We start from the raw sequence: 18,415 nt of genomic DNA, 5'->3' as shown, positions 1-18,415 counted from the left end.
TGCCGCCCTGTCTCTCTCTCTCAAAAGTAAATAAAAATTAACAAAATGGAAAAAAAATCAAAAGAATGCATAACACTTGTACTAAAGAAAAAAAAAAAAGAAAGTAGGAGACTGGGAGGGAATTTACATGTGTGTATATATTATATAAATTTAAATCTATATCCGTCTATCATTCGTCATCTACCTATAGGCTTAATCTTTGGTTCCGGGATTATAAATAATAATTTTGTTTAACTTCCTGCGTTTCTTAAGATTTCAGATGAACTAAATCAATATCACTAGAGGTTTCAAAACTTGCTGTCCAGGGGCGCCTGGGTGGCTCAGCAAGGTTACACATCCGACTCTGGGATTTGGCTCAGGTGATGATCTGGCAGTTTGTGGGTTCGAGCCCTGCGTCGGGCTCTGTGCTGGCAGCGGGGAACCTGCTTGGGACTCTCTCCCTCTCTCTCTGCCCCTCCCCTGCTTACTTTCTCTCAAAACAATCTTAAAAAAACTGCTGCCCACAGGGGCGAATAAATCTCGGAAGCAAGACTCCAGTAAGGCGCACACGGGGCCGTGCACGGAAGTGTCCCCGCCACTGCCGGCGGCACGGAGGCCCCTCCCCCATACCCTACTCCACCGCCCCCTGGGGATCGTGCAGGGGATTCCTCCTTTCGACGCTGGACTCGGCCCGGGGAAGGGACTTCCGGTCCACTCAGCTCCCCGGCTTGGAAAAAACCTGCTAGAGGCAGAGGGGACGCCCACGCACGCACGCACGCCCCCTGCTTGCCTGGCAGAAGCTGCCCTCTGCCGGGACAGCGCGCGGCTCACCTGCTCCTGCCGCACCACGAACAGGACGTCCTCTCCCGGCCGCACGGCCACCGCGTCGCCGCGGATGCTGACCCGCAGGCCCCGGGGCGGCGTGAGCGGGCACTGCAGCGGCGCCGGGCTCTGCCGCGGGTCCACGCCGCCCTCACACACATTGGACACCACCTTGCGGTACCTGCGGCCGGAGGGAGGGTCAGGGTCTGGGCTCGCCACCAGCCAGTCCCCGCCGGGCTGTGGGGCCCGTGGCTCCTCTGGCGGCATCCTCCTGGCCCCACCGAGAGCCACTGCTAACCCCTGTCATCGCTGCCCCAGGTGGGAGCTGAGAAGCCAGGCTCAGGGTGGGGTGACCAGGGCCTGCCTCCCTCGCTGGCTGCTTCCGTGTCTGGTCACAGTGCTTCCGACGACCCTAGCGCCTGCTCTCGCTGTGGCCGAGGGTGCGACTGGGGCCTTGCTGAGAATCGGGCCACCCGACGCCCCCGCTCCTTCGCGCCATGCATCTGCTGCAGAAGGGTTCCCCTCCCACGGCCGGGCCCTTGCCAAGTGGGGGAGACGGATCGCCTCCCGCATCGCGGTTAAATCACCACTGGCAAGCTCGGGGAGTGGGTCCCTGAGAGAGAGGCTTTCAGCTGAAATCAGGAGGGTAAGCAGGAGAGGGAAGGGCATCTGGGCAGCGAGACCCGCAGGGGCAAAGGTCCTGTGGTAGGTGGTTGGAGCCAGAGTGGGGAGCGGGGCTGGGAGGAGGCTGGAAAGGAGTTGGGGGGGCAGAGACCCATGGGCTCTGGTAAGCCTTTTAGGAGACCCTGGGCAAACCACGGCAGGGGTGGCATCATCTGACTTGCTGATGTGAAACTCCCTCAGGCCACACCCGGACTCGGGGCCCCTAAAACTAGCATTATTGCCAAAGTGCCTGGATATGCCCACCCCCCTGGGTCTGGTGGCCCCTTCTGCCCCCACAGCTCAGCCACTGAGTACACATTCAGAGGTTTATCATGCAAAACACACTGGAGTAATTTAGAAGAAACTACACTCTGAGACCTACCCACACCCAGCACCTTAGTGCCCAGAGTGCAACCCTTCACCCTTGATGTGGGACCTGGCTCTGACCCTTCAGACAGGAGTCTCTGCTTGCCAAACCCTAGTGGGTGCACCAGAGAGGCTGGCACTGCTGGAGGGAGGGAAGGAAGGGATATGGACAGGTGAATGGACGGGGGAAGGATGGAAGGATGGAAGGACGGATGGATAGGTGGGTGGAGGGATGATGGGTACATAGTTGGAAGGAAGGATGGAAGGACGGATGGATGGGTGGGTGGAGGGATGATGGGTACATAGTTGGAAGGAAGGATGGAAGGACGGATGGATGGGTGGGTGGAGGGATGATGGGTACATAGTTGGAAGGAAGGATGGAAGGACGGATGGATGGGCGGGTGGAGGGATGATGGGTACGTGGCTGGGCGGAAGGATGGAAGGACGGATGGATGGGTGGGTGGAGGGATGATGGGTACATAGTTGGAAGGAAGGATGGAAGGACGGGTGGATGGGTGGGTGGAGGGATGATGGGTACATAGTTGGAAGGAAGGATGGAAGGACGGATGGATGGGTGGGTGGAGGGATGATGGGTACATGGCTGGACGGATGGACGGATGGTGGAGTTTATGCCGCTGAGGCCAAAGCTTGCAACTTCCAGTCCTGCTTCCTCACGTTCTGTCCTGTCCCTCCCCCTCCCCCAAGGGTCCTAACGGGGATTTTCTATTAAGTCCACTGAGGTTCTCTTCCCGCTCACGACTTCCTCAAAGGGAAACAGAGTGTCTTGGGGCCTCCCAACCTGCGGGTCTGTCGTTTCACGTGCCTGTCACTTCTGTTCTCAGTTCAGAGCCAGCTCAAAGCACACTCCCTCCCTGATGCTGCCCCACGTGGGCTCAGATCGGACACCCTGCGGGGTTGGTGCCCGGGTTGAAGTCTCGGGAGCCCAGCAAATAGGACAGCCTCAGCCGACTTCTCTTTCTGTGGCTCTGCCCCGGGGAGCGACGCGGAGAGGCCTGGGCCACACTCACCCGAGGCTGCTGGTGTAGGTCTGGCCCAGAACACAGTCATCTGGCGGGGACAGGGGGTTAAACCAGAAGTTGGCAAAACACTTGTTGGCGTCAGACCCCGAGGAGGGAGAGCGCTCAAATCCATAGTCGCTGGAGGAGGAGAGAACAGCAGTCGGGAGGCAGGCCCGGGAGGGGATGGGAGCCAGTTTGGGGGTGGGGACCTCACAGCAAGGGCCTGCTATGCACCCATTTGTCGGGACACACAGGCAAGTCCGTACAGCCCTGTCCAGCCTGAAAACAGTTACGTTCCAGGTGAGAAGAGATGCAGAGGGGATTCTGGGAACTCATAAGAGAACACTGAGCCCAGCGTGGGTGTCCTGGAGGGCCGCCTGGAGGAGGTGCACTGAATCTCAAAGAAAGAGCAGCAGAGCAGTGGACAGGCAGGGAAAGAGAGGGGAGGGGCACCACACAGGGGGCCCCTCCAATGCTGGTGCAGGGAGGTACAGGGCCAGGTGGCCAGCACGCAAGGGGGAGCTGGAGGGCAAGGGGTAAGGACGGCCAGGGAGGCAGACGATGGGCCTGAAGCTTTGTGAACCAGATTCTGGAAGTCGGAGAAGGGCTGGGTGGGCGCCGCTCGCCCCCGGGATGGCCTCCCCTACTCCTGGCATCCCCTCCCACCTGTGAGCAGGCCACGGCGGTGGTCGTGCACACGTGCCCGTGAGTTCTTTAACGCCCTTCCGTGACGCCGCTGGACTGAGTCTTGGCTCTAACGCACGGAATAAGGCGGCAGGAGGAGCGTGACTCAGACCCGCGCTGGGCGAAGCTGCTTAGGACGCCCGAGAGGCCCTGTGTCGGGTGCGGTCCTCACCAGAGGAAGTCTGACTCCCGGCACCGGCACACCCGGGCCTCCAGCGCAGACGTGAAGCTCTTCCCCTTGACGCACCAGGACGTGGGCTTTCTCTTCCGGAAACTTCTCTGCTGGCCCATGATGCAGCGGTCACCCTGCAGCGGGAGCGCGGCGTAAGGAGCTGGCCGAGAAGGGCCGACCGCTCTCCATTATCTGGGGCTGCTGATCTTGTCCTTCCCCGAAAATAGCTGATTCTCAACCCCCGGGCGGCCACCAAGGCAGTGTCCCCTTTCACAGATGGGGAAACCGAGGCCCAGAAGGGCAAGTGGCGTGGCTGAGGTCAAGCTGGGGCAGCCTCCCTCCCATCCCAACCCACAAGCATCCACTGAGCCCCCACAGTGTACAAGCTCCCCCTGGAGTCACAGGGCGGCTGGAGACCAGGAGAGCAGGCGTCTGTTGAGTTTCTCCGTGTCCCCCCCTCCCCACCCCCGGCCCTCGTGGTGCAGGAGCTCGGAGGAGCCACCAGGGCACAGGTGGACACACAGCCAGTCCTCAGCCTGTGCTCCCAACAGGCGCCGCCCCCTCCCTGCGACGGGCAGGGTGACGTGGCTGGTGCGGGAGCCGCCCGTGCTGCAACCCCGAGCTTCCCCGTCACGCCTCGGGCAGCACAACCTGGTCTGGGCTGCAGCGGCCGTTTCCAGCCCTCATTTATTTCACTTAGTGCGACTATCCCACTATTTGTTCTAGAAACATTTGCGGTGCCTGAGATTATGGGGTGGGGCTGCCCCACGCCCCGGTGGGGCGTTGGGTGATACACGATGCAGGCACTGTGTTGCCCTCCCATCTTACGACGGCTCCCGGATCCCAAGCGCACGGGCTCCGCAGTGGGGTCGGGGCCTGCGGTACCCCTGAGCCCGGCTGCAGACCCAAGCCCGGAGCAGCCCGGGCCCCACGAGGCGGCCGGAGAACCCGGCAGAAGGACTGGACGTCCGGGGCCGCCGGGGTTCTGGGAAGCCGTCCGGCAGGTCGGGTTCCTGGGGCCGTGCCGGCGGGGGGGGTGGCCAGGCAGAGGGGGCCCTCCCCGCCTGCGCCCCGGCCCACCTTCAGGTCGCTGAGGTGCCAGGAGCCGTAGTCATCCTCACTGCACTGCCTGGGGAACGAGGGCCGAAAGTCCACCTTGACGAGCTCCCAGTCTGAGCGGAAGCTGATGTGGCCGAAGACGCTGGAGAGGGAGGAGGCGGGAGGGGAGGGAAATCACCTGAGCCGGCCCGCCCCGACTCGGGGTGCAAGCCGCCTCCCCTCCGGGCCTCGGCGACACCTCCCGGCCCCGGCTGGGCCTTCCCGGGGGCCAGAGTCCCGGACCCCCGCCCCCCACCAGCACCGCGCCCAGCCGGCTGGCAGGCATGTGGTCCTGGCCTTGGTATCCCCACCCCCGTCCGGCATCGTCTGTGGCTCCCGGATTGCACGCGCGGGGGTCATCCCACACGTCCCCCCCCGCCAATAACCCAGGAAGTGGGTGCGTCGTCAGGACCCCCGGCTCCCAGCAGCCACCGGGCCCTTCCATAGCCTCCCACGGTCCTTGCTTGTGTACTGAAGAATGACAGGAGGTCAGGTGGCCGTGGCGGAGCGTTTCCCGCCTCCGTCAGCCTCACCGTGCAGGGGGCGGGGGGGGCGGTCTGTGCCCCAGACCCCGGCTCTACAGAACCGGGCCACAGGCTGTTTTTCCAGGCACTGGCGGCAATCCGGAGTGAGGAGTCGGCACGCCGACTCACAGCGGCAGGATGGGAAGGACCTCAGCCTTGTGCTCATCTCCCGCCCACCACGTGGCCCCAGCCTTGGCGAGCGGAGGAGGCAGGGCAGTGGAGCACCCTGGGTGCTCCCTGGAGGCCGGACCTTCACGGGGCACCCATGATGCGCTGGGGGCTCCATACATGCTGTCTGGTCTAATCCTCGCCACAGCCTTGTGAGAGGGGTTCACGCCTATTTTCCAGAAAGGGAGACGGAGGCGCAGAGAGGTTGAGTAACTTGCCCAAGGTCACCCAGCCCGTTTGGGCCATTTCCTCTCCGTCAGCACTCAGGAGTCATCTGCTGAGTACCTACTGTGTACCCAAATCCCTCCGTCTTTGCAAAGGCTGCTACTTCAGGGGCTTCCCTGTGATACCCCACACTTGGGCTCCAAATGCCACCACAGAAGAGGGGGCCCAGCCTGCATGTCCTTGATCCTTCTCTAGTCCAGCCTGCAGCATTTGGGACATATTACCAGAGGTCGAGCACCCGGGTGGGGGAGGTGATACGCCCTGTCGGACTCAGTCCCCTTCCATACGTGCTGACAGGGACCGGATACTTGGGGAAGGTCAATCATGATCTGAAAGGATGCTAATCCCACTCCAGAATGGCAGAGGAGAAATGTGTGGGAGTGTTTTCTTGGGCACATGATGGCTGGCTCTGAATGTCCGAAGCTGATATTTGAAGAAGGGTTTTGCTTTCACAGGGCGGCTCTGATCCAGGCCTGGGTTCGTGCCCCGTTTCCTACGTCTGTGACCTTGGGCAGGTTCACTCCCTCTGTACCCCATCCTCCCTGGCTTTAAAACGGGGACGGTGGCTCTGGCCTTTTCAGGATTGATGGTAGGTTAGCAATGGTTTGTGCAGGGTGCCGGCACATAGTAGGAGCTACACACGCACACGCAGTGATTCTCTGCTCCCCAAGACAGTCCCACGAAGTAGACAACTATTATCTTCATCTTACGGATGAAACTCCCGCCTCTCCAGGCTGGTTCAGGGGCCTCCTCTGGTGTTCAAGGTCCCTGAGCCTCCCTCTGTCCCGGCCTTGACCTTCCCCTGTGGTCAGTCCCCTGGTCTCCTGTCTCCCAAACAAAGCCTGCCTTGCGGGTTACTTAAACAGTCTCAGGAGGGAGATAATCTCTTTAAGGGAGAACCTCCCACTAACGAAGGGACAGGACAGCCCGGCAGGCCAGGGTGGGGTGGGCGGCAGTGCGCTTTCCGGGCAACTTCCCGCCAGCTTAGGCCTGAGGCTGGGGGCTCATCTGCACGGGCCTCTCTGGGGTGTTCAGAAGCGCGAGTGCCTGGCCCGACGCAGCCAGGGGGAGAGCCGATGAGGTCGCGGCAGCGCGGGGGCCCCACCGTGAGCTGGGAGGGCAGACGGGAGTGTGAGCTGTTAATTAACTAACCAGACGCTTCCGGGGAGTCCAGCCAGGGCATCGCTCCCAGGCAGTAAATCCGTGCCTGCCACCGGGCGCACGGCCACCGCGGGCTGAGCGGGCAAGGGGGGGGTCAGGCCGCCGGGCGCTGTTCTGGCCGGGCCTGTCTGCTCCAGGAACGATGGAGCCAGGGCAGGGCCGGTCCCGATCATGACGTGGGAAGGCACTGCTCCTGCTCAGCCCACAGCTCGTCCTCCAGCCCGTGACTTAGCCATCCCGTCCCAGTTCAAGGTCAGCTGCTCCCAAACGCCCAAGACACAGCTGGAGCCCTGTACGGCCCTTCCCCACCCCCACCCCCGGCTGGCCCTGGTAAGCCAGCCTCGGTCCCACCGGTGAGGACGTGTGCCGCTCTTCTGTTTGGTCTGTCTGCCCAATGGACCACCAGCTCCGGGGGTCCTGGGGGTCCTCGGGGTCCTCGCCGCCCGGGACAGCGGGCGGCACGTTGCAGATCATGCTGGAGTGACCACGGAAGGGCTGGCCTACGTGGCTTCTGCTGTGGTGTGGAGCCAGGTGGGCCTGGTCAGCGGGGGGAGGCGCTGTCCCTTCCCCTGCCTGTCCCTGTCCCCTGCCCCGCCTTGGGGAAGTCTCCACCCAGTCCACTGGGGAGAAAGAGGCAAGAGCTAGGGAGGCTGACCGCAGAGACTGGTGCTCACGGCCCAGGCGCCCCGGCCCCGAGCCAAGCAGGGAAGCGTGTGGGGCCCTGACCAGCTTCCACGAACGAGGGCTGCGAACAACGAAGCCTGGAAGCCACAAGTGGGAAGTTGTGGTGTCTGCAGGGTGGGGCTCGGCCACAGGCTCTGGGGGAGGGTCCTTCCTGCCTCTTCCGGCCTGGCAGTCCTGGGGTTGTGGCCTCCAGTCTCCACCTCCCGGTCACACTCTCCCTGCGTGTCTGTCGGCATCCCTCCCCTCCTCATAAGGTCGTGGGGTTAGGGCCCCCCCAGCCCCCAAATACTGCACCGTGACCTTGTCCCAGCCGATCACATCTGCCAAGACCCCATGTCCAAAGAAAGTCACAGGTGTTGGGTAGATGTGCATTTGGGGGACCCTCGGTCTCCCCAGTATAGGCGTCATCAATACAAGGCAAGAAGAGGGCACAGAGCCCTGCTGTGTTGCCCCAAGTGCGGCCAGGCACACGTAGGAAGGAGGGGGCTGGTAGAAATGCAGTGTGTCAGGCCCTGGCCCGGCCTGTGGGTCAGCTCTGCCTGAACGAGCCCCCGGGAGGTCAGACTGCCCAGGAGGAGCCTTCCAGGGCCCGACCCCACTTTCCCCGGTGTCTGGGTGGGAGCAGTCAGGCCCTGGGCACCTGTTTCAGGCCCAGCCTCTCAGATCCCAACAGGGATCACGGTGCCCAGTGCAGCGTTTGGCCCGGAGTGGGGTGAGCTCTCCCTGTGGCCTAAAGGCCCAGCCTGACCCGGGCCCCGGCCTGGCCCTGCCCTGCATGGGCCCATCTGGGCGTCAGGTCAGCTCCGCACAGCGTGCCTCTGAGCCCTTCCAGGTGCCAAGAGTTCATGATAATGATGATGGAGGAGAGGAGGAGGAGGAGGAGGGGGAGGGGGAGAAGGAGGAGGGGGAGGAAGAGGAAGGGGAGGAGGGACAAGAGGAGGAGGAGGAAGAGAGGAGAAGGGGGAGGAGGAGGGGAGGAGGAAGAGGGAGGAGGGGGAGGAGGAAGGGGAGGAGAAGGGAGGAGGGGTGGAGGAGGGACAAGAGGGTGAGGAGGAGGGACAAGAGGGGGAGGAGGAAGGGGGAGGAGGGAGGAGGAAGGGGGAGGAGGGAGGAGGAAGGAGGAGGAGGAAGGAAGAAGGAGGGGGAAGAGGAGGGACAAGAGGGGGAGGAGGAGGGACAAGAGGGGGAGGAGGAAGGGGGAGGAGGGAGGAGGAAGGGGGAGGAGGGAGGAGGAAGGAGGAGGAGGAAGGAAGAAGGAGGGGGAAGAGGAGGGACAAGAGGGGGAGGAGGAAGGGGGAGGAGGAGGAGGAAGGGGGAAGGAGGGGTGGAGGAGGGACAAGAGGGGGAGGAGGAGGGACAAGAGGGGAAGGAGGAAAGGGGAGGAGAAGGAGGAAGGGGGAGGAGGGGGAAGAGGAAGGGGAGGAGAAGGGAGGAGGGGTGGAGGAGGGACAAGAGGGTGAGGAGGAGGGACAAGAGGGGGAGGAGGAAGGGGGAGGAGGGAGGGGGAGGAGGGACAAGAGGGGGAGGAGGAAGGGGGAGGAGGAAGGGGGGAGTAGGAAGGGGGGAGGAGGGGTGGAGGAAGAGGGAGGAGGGGGAGGAGGAAGGGGAGGAGAAGGGAGGAGGGGTGGAGGAGGGACAAGAGGGTGAGGAGGAGGAACAAGAGGGGGAGGAGGAAGGGGGAGGAGGAAGGGGGAGGAGGGAGGGGGAGGAGGCACAAGAGGGGGAGGAGGAAGGGGGAGGAGGAAGGGGGAGGAGGCACAAGAGGGGGAGGAGGAAGGGGAGGAGGAAGTGGGGAGGAGGGGGAGGAGGGGTGGAGGAGGGACAAGAGGGGGAGGAGGAAGGGGGAGGGGGGGGAGGAGGGGAGGAGGGAGGAGGAGGAGGAGGAAGAAGAAGGGGGAGGAGGGGTGGAGGCAGGACAAGAGGGGGAAGAGGAAGGGGGAGGGGGGGAGGAGGGGAGGAGGGAGGAGGAGGAGGAGGAGGAAGGGGGAGGAGGGGTGGAGGCGGGACAAGAGGGGGAAGAGGAAGGGGGAGGAGGAGGGGAGGAAGAAGAAGGAGGAGAGGGAGGAGGAAGGGGAAGAGAGGGAAGAGGAAGGGGAGGAGGAGGAAGAAGGGGGGAGGATGGGGACGAGGAGGGACAAGAGGGGGAGGAGGAAGGGGAGGAGGGGGAGGGGGAAGGGGAGGAGGGGGAGGAGGGAGGGGGAGGAGGAGGAGGAAGGGGGGAGGGGGGCTGGAGGCAGGACAAGAGGGGGAGGAGGAGGGGGTGGGGAGGAGGAGGGTAGCTCCAGAGGCAGCATGGGGCAGGTGGCCCAGAACCGGCCCTTGACTGGCTCCAAAGCCCCACCAGCCAGGCGATCCTGGGCAGCTGGTGGACGTCCCCCGGGATGACAGGAACAGTGGACAGTAAGAGACAAGGAGGCAGGTGTGAGGGTGGAGCCGGGCGTGAGGAGGCCAGGGAGGGGGTGGGGAGGCCGGTGTCGAACGAATGCGCCTCGGAGCAGTGAGGTCCCCCGGGGGGTCGGCTGGGACCTGCCCGCCCCCTGCCGTGGGCACTCACGTCATGACCAGCGTCTCGTCCCCCGGCTCACTCAGGAGCCCGTCCACAAACACGGAGGTGCTGGTGAAGTTGTGCGTGCTCCAGGTGAGGCCCTCGTCCACACTGAACCTGCGAGGAGAAGGGGCGTCACCACCGCAGGCAGGCGGGCGGGAGCACTCCCTGGGGCCAGGCCCAGCTGCCCTGCTGGATCCGGCCCTGCCCGAGCCCAGGGGCCAGTGCTGCCCAGCCGAGGGGGGCGGGAGAAGAGGTCCGGGCCGCACCTGCACCCCTTCCCGGGGGCACAGCGGCCGCCCGCCGGCACCAAGCAGCCCCCGCATCTCCTTAGTAACACTACAGCTAAGGCGTCCTGGGCGTGCCTTCTGGGGACACTGCAGCTGCTTTTCAGCCCCTGGATTGCAGTCGTCTGGGCTTGGAGCATCCAGGTCAGCCCCCACCCCCACCCCTGGTGCCTGAGCCCAGCCCAGGCGTTGCCAGGCCAGGGACAGGGGCGTACTGCCTCCCAACTCATCATATCACGGTGCCACCGGCTTGCAATGCAGAAAACTGCTTTTCAGACTAAAGTGATACTGGCTTCCGAGCAGCTCCCCCAGCTCTGCCTTCTCTGCCTTCCGAGTCCAGAGTTCACACCTGCCCTCCTTTCCCCACAACTGCCCTTAGATGTCAGAAGCCCAGCCAAACCTGTTCTCACCTGGACACATGCTGCCGGCTTCCTTGCCTGGCCCTGCCTCCTCCACGGGACTAACTCTTGTTGATGCTTGAAAGTCACCTCCTCTGGGAAGCCCTCCTTGTTCCCCCAGGCCGGGATGGGGGCCTCCTCCGGGCCCCTAAGCCCCAAGTCTTCCTCTGCCCCACCCCGCCCCCCCTGCTGCGGACCCTACTGTGCTGCCATTCCCGGTTTCTTTGTGTCCCCAGGCCCAGCCGGGAGCAGCTCCCAGCTGGGGGAACCCCACCCACCCTGCAATGCCCCCTCCCCGAGCTGGGCCCCCATGGCATTACTTGAGGATCTTCAAGGGGATGGAGGTGTCCTTGATGGCTGCGATCACGCCACCGTGGTCCAGGTAGAGGACGTGGTGCTCCTCCTCGAACACCTGCAGAGAGGCAGGCCACGCTCTGAGGGTGGGTCACTCTCTGGGGGCAGAGGTGTCCCCACGCAGCCCCAGGAAGCTGGCCCAGGGCTCCCCGTGTCCCCCAGGCCCCCCCCCCCATGCTCTCCGGCACCCCCAGACTCAGTGCGCATGGCCTGAGCGAACGAGCGTGGCAGTTTCTAGACCACTGACGCGAGAGATTAAGTTGCAGATAAACGCGCAGGAAGCCGGCCCTCTGCAGGGAAAGCTCACGCACCTGTACGGGGACCGCGTGAAGGCGGGAAGGAAATCACGGAAGTCAGCAGGGCGTTTAGGACAAGTAAACCCCAATCTGACATTGAGACTCAGCTCAAGGGACTCCTGGGTGGCTCAGTCAGCTAAGCGTCCGACTTCGGCTCAGGTCATGATCTCGCGGTCCGTGGGTTCTAGCCCCGCGTCGGGCTCTGTGCTGACAGTCCAGAGCCTGGAGCCTGCTTTGGATTCTGTGTCTCCCTCTGTCTCTGCCCCTCCCCTGCTCATTCTCTCTGTCTGTCTGTCTGTCTCTCTCTCAAAAACAAATGAAACATTAAAGAAAAATTTTTTTTTGAAAAAGACTCAGCTCAAATGCTGCCTCCTCCAGGAAGCCCTCCCTGCCTCCTCCAGGAAGCCAGGCCGGCCGGGTGGGGGGGGGAGGGGAGTGCCTCTGGGCCCACAGCCTCAGCACCAACTACACTATTTGTCATTGTCTCCTCCAGCGAGGGAGCTCCGCCCAGGCAGGGCCTGCCTCTGAGTCATCTTTGTGGCCCTTGGGGCTCGGCTCAGAGCTGGGGGCAGAGCTTGTGTGGGGGATGGATGACCGAATGAATGAATGAATGAATGAATAAGAGAGTGAATGAATGAGTGGCCGCTACGTCTTCAGGTGACAAAAGGCCTGGCGCCCTGGACAGGGTTCACACAGGAGGCGATAACCCTGGTGGCCCTGGGATCGGGTCCCATTTCGCAGATGAGGAAGCTGAGGCCTGGGGTGGGGCAGGTGTGGCTGCTGAGTCAGGCCAGGTCGCAAAGGGCCTGCGCTAGATCTGTGAGCACAGAATCCAAACGGCGAGCAAGGGTCTGGACCCCCCCCCGGCATCCCCTGTCCCGTCACTCACCCTGCACCTCTCCCAGAAGTGGCCCCATCACGGAGCCCACTCACCTCCCACCCCGTCGGCCCTCAGGACCTGTGGTTCTGTGGCAGGAGCGCAGGGAACTCGGCGGGAGTCGGGAAGGAGCCGGGACCCCCCACCCCTCCCCAGCCCCTCACCTGGGCCAGCCCGCTCCTCCGTGCCAGCTGCCCAGGGTCTCGGTGAGACCTTGGCGAGGGGGCTGGCCACGCCTCCCGCCCGCGCGTGCAGCTTGGGGGTTGGGGATGCTTCTCCTGGGCTGGGGGAGGGCAGGGCCGAGCCGGTGGTGTTAGGACCCACTCAGTGCCCGGTGAGGCCGGAACAGGCGGGGCTCAGCCGGCCCCTTGGTCCCGCGGCTGCACCTGCTCTGGCCTGGGCAGACAGACCCGGAAAACTCCCTGACTCGGGGAGGGAACGTTCTAGGACGAATGAGCGCGTAGGAACGGGGGAACCGCCCAAAGAACATTGGACAGCGCCTTCTTCCTGCCCCTCCAACTTGAGTCTTTCCTCACGTGAAGGCTGGATTTTCCCAGACCCGGCAGGACGCGGTGGGGAGGATGCAGAGAAGATGCCCACACGTCAGGAATGTAAAATTTTACCAGAACCTTCCAGTGGCCCGCCACGGCCTTTAGAATCCCACCCAAACCCTTTCATGGCCTCCAGGCCTCTGCAGGAGATGCCCTGCCTACGTTCTCCTGCCCCCACACATCAGCCACCCTGGCTGCCTTTCCCTGAACACACCACAGGCCCTTTGCACGTGCTGTCCCCCTGGTCTACGAAACCCTTCCCCAGATATTTTCACCTTCTCCACAGTCCTGCCGGTGTTTCCCATTGCTCATAGGAGTTCCTTAGGAAACACTCCGGCTTGAATAAAGAAGAAAGGCCCCTTGCAAGAAATGGTGGGAAGTTAGCAGATGAACCCCAGAGTCCACGCTCTCTCCCTACTTCACGTCTGCGGCCGGAGGATGTCAGGCCAGGCAAAATGACCCAGAGAAGGGGAACCTACAGGGCCAGGCGTGGGTGAGCCCCTCCCTGCCGGTGACGGTTGCCACCCATCAGGGGCCTCTAGGACGCTGGCGGGCACCTGGCACGAGCGAGGCGGGCCAGGCGGGGGCCGGCTCCAAGCGCGCTGCCGAAACGTGGGCCAGCTTTTCCAGGAGAGCCCGGAGAGGGGGCTGGGTGTCTATGAACGAGTTTTTAAACACGTGTGCAGGTGGCGTGGGGGAGGGGGATGAGGACGGGCGCGGGGTGGTGGCCACGGTGGCCCCTGCTGTGCATCCAGGGTCCCGTTAGTGGCAGCCATGCTCAGAGGTCATCTTCCCAACTTCCAAAGAGGGGCCAGAGGTTCAGAGACACCCGGTGGCTTGTCTGGTGAATCCAGGGTAGACCCCGGGTCTCGGACCCAGCCCCCACCTTGACTCAGTCCACGGCCTCCTGTCTCCATGAGCGGGACACCCGCAGTGGGAGGGCAGGCTGTGTTTTGTGTGCAACGAGGCTGCAGGTTGGAGTGGGGGCTCACAGCACTAACTTGGGTGCTCCGCGGACGCGCCCCTGCCGGGCGCCCTCCCTGGACTCACAGCTCCCGCCCCCCACAGGGGTCAGAGGAGTAGGTGCGCCTGGGGTCCTCAATCTTAACGGTGCTTGGGATAAGTGTGCTGCTGGAGGCCACATTAACAGAAGTAGAGTTTCCTGGATGAGGGAGGGGACGGTCTGCGGATTTTTGGATACCGTGCGGAAGAAACATTCATACTTTTCCACCCCAACTGTTCACTCATCCAGCAGATCCAGTGTTTCAGGTCTCCTCTGTTTGGGTGCTGGGGTCCAGGGGTAAGGAATACAGTCTGGGCCTGGGGAGAGACCCCAAGGAGGCAGGTCACCGTCACAGTGACACCCACTCAGACGCCCTCTCACTCGGTACTCAGCCCGCGTTCTGCCACCGCAGGGGTGGGTCCCGGGCAAGGTTTCTGGACGCATCTGGTGCAGGTCTGAGTCAGTGGGCGCTCCCGGGTGCAGGTGGCAGTGTGAGTGTCGCTTGGGCTAATCCGAGGGGGGCCGGGGCATCGTGGGGGGTGTGCAGGAGGTTCGAGAGAGCAGCGTGTCTGGAGGGCAGAGGCCCCTGAGCCGGGCTGGGCAGTGAGGGCACACGTGTCAGCAGCGGGCGGGACTTCCTCCAGCAGACGGCGGCGAGGCACCGGAGGCTTAGTCGGGGAGGCTTACGAGCAGGGCGATGGCAACACGTTTCCCTTTCGCAGCTTCCCGGGGGTGCTGGGGGGCGACGGACCAGAGGGGCAGAGGCCCAGCCCAGGAAAATGAATTCCCAAGCAGCCGGGCTCCTCCTCCAGGAGAGAGTGAGCTCCCCGTCCCGGGGAATATGCAAGGAGAAGCCAGCCTCCTCGCCGCGTGGGGACCCCTGAGCTGCCAGTCCCACGCCAAACGCATCTGTCTCCCCCAAGGCGCTGCTCCTGATGCTTTGAACTTGCAGAGGCCTCTGCCCGCGCGGCGGGAACCCTCATTCCTGCTCCACTGGGGGCCGGCTTCACTTCTCTCCCAGGTGATAAGGCCGTGGAGCAGCAGCGTGTGGTGCAACGAAACCATCACGGGCGGGTCCTCAGAGCCTGACTGTCCCAGAGCGGGAGGCACTCGCGGGCCCACCCGCTGATGCATATGCACACCCAGCCAGTGGCTCCTCCCTGGACGACATTCCCCGCGCCCCCCCCAACCCCCAAGATGGGGCACCTCCCAGCTATCGCACGGGACCCCCAGCGCGTCTCCATTCCCATCAGCCTGGGACTCTGCAAGAGGGGGCTCCAGGGTCCAACCCTCCCCAGTGGGGTCGCAGGGTTTTGGAGCTCCCGGTGATTTGGTTCTCTGTGCCTTGATTAGCCCCCAGGCAGCAGGGCTGGGGGCGGGGGGGGGCAGGCGGTCTCTGGTCCCCATCTTCCCTGCCTCCCCACACCCCAGACTCGGAGGGCCCCCTTTGGACGTCTTCTGGGTGTTGTTTCGCTTTTCTACATCCTCGGGAACTTGTGTTTTCAAAAGGTTATGTCCGTTAAGCAGCCATACATGCCGTCATTTGTAATTCATATTCCGAGAGTTCTCTTCCCAGACGCATCTTAGTACATCCTTGACCACGTGCCTGCGCTGAGCAGTGCCCTCTGTGACTGTCACAGCCCGTCCCCCGCCGCCTCCCACCCCCACCGTGAACCCCAAGCCCAGAGGGTCTCTCCTCCTCCGCACACGTGGGCGCCCCCCGCACCCCGCTGAGGCCAGACCCCCTCCTGCCCCCGCTTCCCGCCCCCCCCCCCACCGCTGCACCAGAATCAACATTCTCCCGTCCGATTCCCGCATTCCCAAGTGTGGAGTCTCAGCACATTGCCGAATGGCAGTGGCCACCATGAATATCTTGCAGTCAGTTTCTATGAAATTTGAGCACCTTGTCGGTTTCACCCTAACAGGGTGCATGTTTCTGTAATAAATGGACGGAAGGTGACCTTTAAGAAAGTTTAGGCGTCTTTCACTAGTTTTGGTGAAATAGAAATATTATAACTAAGTCTCTTTTGCCCTTTTCAAAATTCCTTGTTTCTTGCATATTCTGAAAAATGTCGGGGCCTTGCATTAAGGCTGTAGGTAAACTGGGTACTTGGGGAGTAAAGCATTTGTCCCGAGTGTTACCTGGGGGAGGGGCCGCCAGAGGGGCCTCAGGCACGCAAACCCTGCCCTGAAACAGAGCTTCGGACACGGTCTGGGAGGGTAGATGCACACAGAAGTTCGGTGCATTTTCTTACGTGTTTAACGCAGGGACCGTCACTCCGTGGAGTCGGGTGGACCCGGTGAGGCCTTTTGTGCGGGAAGCAAACAGCTGGTGTAGAGGCACATAGGCCTCTCCCGGGCCGGAGCCTCGGCCCTGCACTGAGCCTCGTGGCTGCACTGCCCCTGCCCGGAGCCCCTGGGACCAGCAGCCCGCCCGCCCTCGCCGTCTCAGCTCTCCAGGCTGGGAATGTCAGCTCCAGGTAGGCCCTGCACAAGGGCACAGGGGAGCCCTGGCAGGTTCCACCATTTCCTGCATTACTGCTGCCTCGAACCATCACCCTGGATGCCTCCCAGGCCACCCCCCAGCCCAGACTCAGCCAGGCTCCCCCAAACTTGCCCCTCCCCCATATTCTCCTTCTCTTCTACGTCTCTGCCGTCCGCCCAACAGCCGCCCCTGCCAGGAACCTGGAGATCACCCCCCATTCTTGGCCCCTGGGCTCCCAGAAGAGCTCAGCCCCAGCCCCCGAGACCCCACGTGGCTTCCTGCCTGGACAGCACCTCCAGCCCTGTCCCCAGCCTTTATTCCACTGCTCAGACCCCCACGGCGACGGTCTGCCCGCGTGAAGGTGCGTGTCAGGTCTGTGACTTCCCAGCAATGGTCTGTGCAGCAGGTACAGCACCTGCTAAATGGAGCTCTGTGTCCAGCCGGTCAGGCTGGCTGGAAGGCCCCTCCTCTGTGTGTCTCAGAACTCCTCTGGGGTGGGGGGCAGAGATCCGGCACATCGGGGGGGGGAGCATCTCCGTGGAATGGGGGGTGGAATGTGCCAGGCCTCCGCATCCTTACCTGCCGCCAGGTGTGCCCACAGTCGGACGTGATGTACATCTCCTCCTTATACTCCACCAGCTGCGAGCCCAGGTTACCTGGTCCGGAACAGGGGCAAAGTCGCCCTTGGGGTCAGCCAGCCCTACCAAGGTCTGTGCCCGGACAAATCCCCCCGCGAGAGTTACGTGTGCCCCGGGTCTACCTCTCTCACACCCAAAGCCACCCAAAGAGAGGGCGTGCCCCTCTCTGCACTCTCCCTACACTGACCCGCCTGTGGAACCACTGTGCTTGGGCCCTGGGTCCCAGTCTGTGCAGTGAAGGATTCGCTTTGCCCAAAGCCAGCCAGCCTCAGAGCTCCGGCAGGGCCCGGGTGCAGGCGGGACCCAGGCACTCGCGGCGTCCAAGGGATTGAGTGTACAAGAATACGTGTGGGCTGCCGATCAGGGACTGGCGAAAAGGACGTGCTCCAGGTGGGCCGGCATGGGGTCGGCGTGGCCCCCGACCGGCTTTAAGTTGGGGCAGGGCACAGCTGGGTTTGCATCTGGAGACAGCCCTCGGGGCGGGGGGCTGGCTGCAGGGGCGACCAGAAGTCCGGCAGCGTGGGGCAGTACAGGTGAGAGGCACGGTAGGCACAGAGGAGGTGCTCATTAAATATCTGTTGAGTGGACGCTTGGAGGGTGGTGTGAAGGGGCCACCAAACCAACTGGGCCGCCAGGAGGTCCCCCTTGGCCGTGGTTCACGTGAACCCAGTACCAGGCTGGCTGATGGGTCACCACCCTCAAGGCCGTCTACAGGCTCAGACTGAATCCTGGGGTGGTGCCACAGTGGGAAGACACCCGCTCAGTGTCCACGCCAACCCCAGCTTACAGATGAGGAAATGGTCCAAATGGGCTCCCACGGAGGGAACAGTATCCACCTCACAAAGCACAGGTGCCAGGCAGGTCATGGTGGCCTCTGGGCTGAGCCCAGTCTGCCCCAGACCGTCCCCTGGGAAGGGCTGGAATGAGTAGATTTTCCAATGAGCTGGAGCTGGCAGGCCTCCGCTCTGCCCCTGTGGTCTTGGCAGGGACCAGGGGTGACAGCCCCCAAGACGATGGGGACCTGAGGTGATGCTGAAGCCCTTTTGGACTCCTGCCTGGAGCCCCAGAGGCCCTTGCCCTGGGTGACTCATACGTCACTCTCAATTTGCAGCATTATTTACGGGGCACTCTCGGGCCTATCTCTTCCAGAGTCAAGTACAGATGTCAGTGGAAAATTCCAAAGGGAATGGGTTGTCTTCAGATGAGTGAAAGTGAGTCCCAACCAGAGTGGTGAGGGGTTGTTTGCTTGCTATCTTTCCTGAGGTCCAACCAAGCACCAATGCATCTGTTCAACCATCCGTCCATCCATCATCCATCCATCTGTCCGTCATCCATCCATCTGTCCATCTATCCATCATTGATCAATCAACGGATTGATCCATCCATCCATCCATCACCTGTCCATCCGTCCATCAT

At 62.9% G+C, this 18,415-nt stretch overlaps 1 protein-coding gene across 2 annotated transcripts in view; it reads right to left on the bottom strand.

Annotated features, from left to right (window-relative positions):
• SORCS2 (sortilin related VPS10 domain containing receptor 2) overlaps window positions 1–18,415 on the bottom strand; it is a 457,690-nt gene that overhangs the window by 23,685 nt on the left and 415,590 nt on the right. For both annotated transcript variants that reach the window (XM_023253426.2, XM_045056642.1), the window contains 7 exons: window positions 16,941–17,017; window positions 11,116–11,207; window positions 10,120–10,227; window positions 4,786–4,906; window positions 3,706–3,839; window positions 2,859–2,987; window positions 811–982 (listed from right to left, as the gene is read on the bottom strand). In XM_023253426.2, coding sequence (XP_023109194.2) covers window positions 811–982; window positions 2,859–2,987; window positions 3,706–3,839; window positions 4,786–4,906; window positions 10,120–10,227; window positions 11,116–11,207; window positions 16,941–17,017 — 833 coding nt within the window. The remainder of the gene's footprint in view (window positions 1–810; window positions 983–2,858; window positions 2,988–3,705; window positions 3,840–4,785; window positions 4,907–10,119; window positions 10,228–11,115; window positions 11,208–16,940; window positions 17,018–18,415) is intronic.

Source organism: Felis catus, chromosome B1, assembly GCF_018350175.1.
Source record: "Felis catus isolate Fca126 chromosome B1, F.catus_Fca126_mat1.0, whole genome shotgun sequence".
In the NCBI taxonomy this organism is placed as follows: Eukaryota; Metazoa; Chordata; class Mammalia; order Carnivora; family Felidae; genus Felis; species Felis catus.
This window is presented reverse-complemented; position numbering and strand designations above follow the sequence as displayed.